Source organism: Glossina fuscipes, unplaced genomic scaffold, assembly GCF_014805625.2.
Source record: "Glossina fuscipes isolate IAEA_lab_2018 unplaced genomic scaffold, Yale_Gfus_2 183, whole genome shotgun sequence".
Taxonomy (NCBI): domain Eukaryota; kingdom Metazoa; phylum Arthropoda; class Insecta; order Diptera; family Glossinidae; genus Glossina; species Glossina fuscipes.
The window spans coordinates 346,519-353,109 of record NW_023998526.1 but is presented as its reverse complement, the minus strand read 5'-3'; the positions used below and the strand labels follow the sequence as shown (position 1 = coordinate 353,109).

The 6,591-nt window shown below is 40.3% G+C and overlaps 1 protein-coding gene across 6 annotated transcripts in view; it reads right to left on the bottom strand.

Annotated features, from left to right (window-relative positions):
- Positions 1-976: 976 nt before the first annotated feature.
- The window catches only part of LOC119641859 (serine-rich adhesin for platelets), a 62,075-nt gene continuing 56,460 nt past the window's right edge, over positions 977-6,591 (bottom strand). For all 6 annotated transcript variants that reach the window (XM_038040739.1, XM_038040741.1, XM_038040740.1 and 3 more), the window contains 6 exons: positions 5,690-5,945; positions 5,408-5,636; positions 5,104-5,341; positions 4,693-4,972; positions 4,253-4,627; positions 977-4,189 (listed from right to left, as the gene is read on the bottom strand). In XM_038040739.1, the coding sequence (XP_037896667.1) occupies positions 1,345-4,189; positions 4,253-4,627; positions 4,693-4,972; positions 5,104-5,341; positions 5,408-5,636; positions 5,690-5,945 (4,223 nt within the window). In that variant the 3' untranslated portion in view covers positions 977-1,344. The remainder of the gene's footprint in view (positions 4,190-4,252; positions 4,628-4,692; positions 4,973-5,103; positions 5,342-5,407; positions 5,637-5,689; positions 5,946-6,591) is intronic.

Genomic DNA, 6,591 nt, shown 5'->3' with positions numbered 1-6,591 from the left:
AATTTGTTATGGAAGTGCGGAGGACGTTTCCAAGTTTAGAAACGGAATGACAAAGTTAGCACACTAATCTTTTCATGTGGCACTTTCATGAGTAAAGCATTACGCTAAAATATGCGAAATTATAATTTTTTATGTATATCATTTTTTTTAAGGGATTCTGACCCGAAATGCACATTAGCATATTAAGAAGAATTATTTAAAGTACTTAAAACAAACATGCAAATGTTGTAGTAGCAATTACCTTGTTTATTCTATTAGAACCGACTACTGCCACGTTATTTTCTCCCTAGAAAAGCAAATTAGGTATAGTGCAGTGCTTTTGGAAAGAGTAAGTTTTGAAGTCACAAATATTGTCTCTTATTTGCGCTGCGCAACGACGTAGTTATCAGCAGCCTATTCTACAAAAATTTCCAGAACTATTTCCTAAAATAATTACCTCGGATTGAAGAAGTTTTGAAGTCTAGACAGTATATATTATATAAGATATGTATATACTATACATACACCTCTTCCGTTCATTCGTGTGGTGGTTGGTTTGTTATTTAGTTTGCTAGTTTTCTAACATTAAAATACGCTCTTAATTTATGGAGAGCTTAGCACATAGATACCACTACTGCCATGAAGAAACAATTGTTTAATTAAAATTCCCTTTGTGAAAAATATATAATGTCTTTTATGAATGGTTTTTAAACAAACGTGTGTAAGAAAGATGTCAATTATAAACAAATTGCAATATATAAAAATGGACAAAAGTACAAAATGCCTCCCTTCGCCTACAGACAGAAAAGGACAATAATTCAGATTAAAATACAAGCTTAGTATCATCGTCTGAGAAAAGGTTTTATTACAACGATAATGATGGGTAACCCATTTTTTGTCGATTTCTTTAGTTAAATTTTTTAATTCTTTGCCATAGCATAAATTGTTGTTATAATATTATTAAACTTATATTTTACAAAAATAATTTTAATTAAGAGTAAATCTAGCTTTAATTGTTTTATTTACTTTAAATACATACGTACCAGTATATATATATATATATATATATGTGTTACAGGTTTCTGTTTCCTTTTATATCTATATTACTTAATGGTAATTGTGGTATTTTTGCTTTATATCTCAAACTTTATCCCAAACTCCTTTTATGTGCTTAGCATACTATTTTTCTTCCTTTTAGTATACAATTTCGATCACTCCTGCATAATATTTCTATAGTCTTTACATCGCAAGCTGTTTCATTACGTTCATTTGTTATCCACTTTTCTTTCCTTCTCCTTTGCAACGATTTTTATTTCTAGTTTGTTACTATTTACTTGGTGATGCACGCCTTGTACGGCGTAAAACTCATTCTTGCTTTTCTTCGTTTTCATTATTATTATGGCCGGTGGACAGGTTTAGGGAAATGTCAACAGAATTACCAGAAGATTGTCGTGTATGTCGAGTGGATCGCAATTCTCTACGTTTTTCCGGAGGTTGTTCTGCAATTAGGCTGTGATCAACCCCTGAACGTGGTCGCTTTAAACGTCCTGACGATCGGCGTGTTTCCTCACTATGCGAAACATTCGCAACATTACCATTACCACTACCATTTATGCTAACACTGTACGGCGTTGACTCATTTGGTTCTAAATCATTATTATTAGCATGGCTCGTCGTAGAAGTATTGGACGTACTGCCCTGCGTTTGCGGATTGGTTGTGGAGTGTTGCTGTTGGGATGAAGGTTTTTTTAATATCGGCTGTATAATCAATTCGTCTGCTTCTTCGTAAGGTGGCGGCATTTTTGCTGCCTCGGCAGCATTAGTAATAGTTAATGAAATACGGGATTCACTGCGCTCAGAACGTTCACTACTAGAACTGGCACCCGAACTTATGGGCGGCGCTATTGTTATTGTCGTTTGAGATGGCAGATTCGCTGCAATGCCTGCAGAATTTAAAGGTGTTAGTGTGACTTTATCAGTTTCAGTCATGTTATTATTAGATGACGTCGATGATGAAGATGGACGTATATTTTTTTCTATACTAGTCATACCCCCACCCAAACTTAATGGTAATCCGGTAGCTAAAACAGCCGCTGTGCTGAAATCGTCTTTCAAGCTTGTGGTATCTGTACGTAACCTCTTCGATTTATGATGATCATCAATACCCGCACCAGAAGAATTGGCTCCTGGATATCCCATCGACGTACTGTTAGCAGACGATGTAGGTATAAGCGAAATCCCTGATCCGAGACCCAAAGTTTTAGTATAATAATCCATTTGTTGTTTAAAGGCATCTTTGGCCAGTGCATCTTGTTCGCGTTGACGTTTTGAAAGAGACGATCCTGATGTAGAACTATTGCCGCCTATGCTTGAGGAGCCACCAGTTAAGCCAGACAAACTGCCAGTTAGACTAGCCAAGGACCCGGGGCCCGTTAAAGGCAAAGAGCCACCGGCTGCCACCATTGCCTGAGCGGCCATTTCGGCTAAGAATGCTTGACTAAAATCTGCCGACATACCCGGTATTTGCGGTAAAGCGGCTACCGCTGCTGCAGCAGCAGCTGCAGCCGCCTTTGCGCTTTTGCTAGTAGAAGGAGCAGAATTTAATGTAGACTGATTGCTGCTAGAAGTAGCACCGGTTAGTGAGGGTGGTAATTTACCCTGAGACAAAGCCTGTAGTGAAGCTAAATCCGTTGGCAATTGTCCTCTTGCTAAACTTTCCATCCACTTTTGTTGTTCTTTGGCAGCTTGCTTTTCTGCAGCCGCTTGCTGAGCTGCTGCCGCTGTAGTAGAATTTGAATTGCTAGACGTTGAAGATGACCTTTTCTCGCTGGGCATGGAAGACGATACTGAAGTTGAAGCTGTCGATACAGGAGGCATCCCCAATGAATTCATCAGACGAGACGCTTGTGCCAAATCAATACCCGCTACACGACTGAACGATTCTAATAGGTGTGGATCAGCTCCGGGCAGTAGCAAATTTGATAATTGTATCATTTCAGCCGATACTTGGGAGGCCGTCCTACTGGCAGCGCTTTGGCGACCTCTTGAAGAAGACTGACTACTACCTGAGTTAGCACCTTGCGCGACAGACATGCTTGCAGCCATGGCATTCATTAAGTTAGCTGCAGAAGCGGCAGATGATGCGGCCGCGGAGGCAGCAGCAACCGCAGATGAAGTTGATGAACGTGAGCTGGTTGGTTTCGATTGCGATTGATGGGCTTTACTTTGGGAGGTAGACGTACTACCGGCAGATGATCCCACTCCATTCATTAAATATTGTTGAGCCAATTGGTCATACGCTGACCCCAAGCCAGTGGAGCCCAACGAATATGGATTCAAACTGCTCATACCCATAGGAGGATACAGAAGGGATGGATTGGCAAACAGGAACGGAAAGCCTGCCGCTAATTGTGATGCTGAAGCTGCGGCTGCAGCAGAAACATTTTTGGCGTTCACGCTGTTCGAACTATTTTGGCCACTATTGTTTGTCGAAGAGCCACCTAAAGCGGCTACAGCAGCTGCAGCGGCTGCCGCATTCTGTTGGGCCACATCATTTTTACTCTTTTTGCAGGAGCTACTAGATTGTGGCGTGCTTTTTCCACCGCTACCTGAGCTGTTGGCTGAAGGAGTAGCACCACCCAACCCAGTTAAAGTAGGTCCTGCTGCCGCCATGAGAGCAGCTAAAGATTGAGTGTCCATACCAGCCAAATTTCCTAGACCGCCCATCCCGGCTAAACTAGCAAATAAATTCATATTGTTAAGACTGCCCAACCCTGCTATATTGTTCATGCCAGGCATGGCAGCAAAGGGCATAGACAGCAGAGAATTTTTGGGATCGAAGGCAGACAGAGGATTTTTTGGATCGAAAGCACTTAAGCTAGGTAAACTTGCTAATAGATTGGGATTTAAACCGGCCAGTGAGCCAAATTGCATAGCGGCGTTCGCTTGATCCAGAGCTGTCTGTCGCGAAGATTTTTTTGTTGGTCCAGATGTTGAAGAAGATGATGATTGTGAGGACTGTTGTTGAGGTTGTGAATGGCTATTAGAGGAGGCGTTGCCAGATGTGGACGAGGGTCGCCCACTATGTTGCACTTTATTGGTGCACGAAAAGTTACTGTCTAAAGGTTTGGTAGAAGAAGCAGAAGACATGGGATTTTGCATCTGCTCAAGCCATTTCGGATCTACCTCGTAATTTGGATTCTCAGTTAGCCTAAAAAAAATTCATTTGAGAATGAAATCACACTTTTACCCTTTAAAAATGATTACATCTTACCATTGTATTAAACGCTTTAGCTGCGGCGCCTTGTTACTGGTTAAACGTTTGCCCGTTTGCTTATTAATCACCGGAACTGGCTCATCTCCTGTTGGACCTTGTGGTCCAGTCATCGACTGATGTTGTTGTTGTGGTTGACTGAGCGAGCTAGAAGATTTTGGTCCCGACATTTGTGAAGCAGGCAATGATTGTTGGCTGGGGGCAGAGGTTTGTTGACGACTGGACCTGCGACTATTAGTCGATGTATTTATCACATTACTTCCTGTTCCAGCTGCAGCTACTGCAGCGTAATCCATATTTAATTGATCACTTAGTGGTGAACTCATATCTGTCAACCATTTGTTGACTTTAGTGTCGTGACCGCTGTATTTGGCACTAAGATGAGAAAGCCATAAAATAATTCTAAAAGAAAATCGGATTTTAAGAAACTTTATACATACTTAATTTTCATGGTCTGCTCCATATCGGCGACCATACTTTCATATAATTTACGTTGAGCAGGTGGTAGGCATTGCATCATCTTCTGTTGTTGTTTAATAAATGTTTGGGGATCTGTGGCCATTGTTTGAGCAATTAAAGCATTCAAACTGTCTTTAGCTGTCATACCGCCCAGACCAGCCATATTTTGCAAAGCTGATAAGCCGCCCGAAGCACTAATCGAAGGATTGGCATTGTTCGCTGATATCTGGGTTGAAGATGACGAAGCACCACTTTTACCTTCTGTTTGGAAGAAACGAATATGTGAACATTGTATGGGATGAAATATCATATTAGTAAAAACAGCGTTTAGGCTGCTTAATTTACTTCTACTAAAATTAGGGTTAAGTAAAAACTCAGAGACTCGAACTCACTTCCAGGCACTGTGGTAACAGTGATGGTAAACGGTTTTTGATTTTGCTGTTGATTTGTTAATGAGGACTGCACATTAGCTGGAGTTACTGAAACACTAGGAGGTATTTGTGGCTTCTTCGAAGATGGCAAAGAAGGATCGGGAAAGGTTTTTTGCTCTTTGGCCGCCGAAAGCCCCAAAACGATTTCATCTAATTTCTTACGTTTCTTTTCTTTACCCATTAAAGATTCTTCAATGGTCTGCTTAACAAAATGCAATTATATTAAAACGTTATATGAGAGAAATTATTAAAATCATTTTCTTACGCAATTGTTTTTTTTCATCAACTTGTTGAGAGTGTCATCTAATTTACCACCTTTACCAGCCATAGAAGGAAATGCTGAGCTCAAAGCAGCATGGATGCTAGCTGTAGACGCTACAGAAGTAGCAGCAGGCTTTTTGGAACCCATAGAGAAATCTTGCACCTCGCTCAAGTCGATAGCACCCGAATTGGAAGCAGATTTCATAATGTCGGCCATATTCATTTTTGGCAAGCTGAAAATGTCTTTGACTAAAAATAGCATTTTTAATTAATGTTTTTCTATTACCTGGACGATAAATCCATGGGTGCGCCTATAGCCGGAGGTGGTGTTTTCAAAGGGGGTATAGCTGGTTTATTAAATTGTCCCGTTGATTGACGCGCCAGTGAAGCATGTTGATGAGCAGGTGGTGGCTGTAACGTGGCTAAGTTACTTATATTCGGCGAAGATGCCGTGCTACGTCTACTGCACGAGCCACCTGTCGCAGCGACTGCTGCGGCATTTGCCATATTTGCTATTTCAGTTTCCCAATCTTTAGGCCCGGCTAGAGAAGTACACAAATAACACTCCGATTAAAACATCACATTTCGTAAACACTATATTGAGATCAAGGCAACTAAGATAAGTTTCAAATCAAAATATGAACTTATAAATTTCTTTCTTTTTGTTCAGAGAAACTTTCGAGAAACTTTTTTTTTTCAATTAAAAGCAACCTTCAAAATGAAGATGTATAAAAATCGTTCTATTCCAAAGCCCGGAATGAATCTTGATGAGTTGGTAAATCACAGACCCCTCTCCTTTATCACGATTCTTATGAAAATTACAAATTTCATGTTAAAAGGTAAATTCGCGCTTTCCTCAATACCCATAAACTCTTACCTGATCTTCGGATCTTTTGCGTATGAAAAATACAGATTTACCAACGTACGCATAAATGAATTTTCAAAATTTCAGGGGAAAAAGGATGGAAGACAAGTTGTGACGCTCTCTCTTGACATCAACAAGACCTGTGTCTGTGTGGATCTGGGTAAATTAGGTAAAATTCTTATAGTTTGAAATACCGCGTTATCTGAGATCATAGATTTTAAATTTCCTTTCAATTTGCATCCTACTTATAGTTTCTGATATGGGTGAGATCCATGTGGGGGACTTCCACAAGTTAGTTGCGTTACACAATTTGCAAATCATTT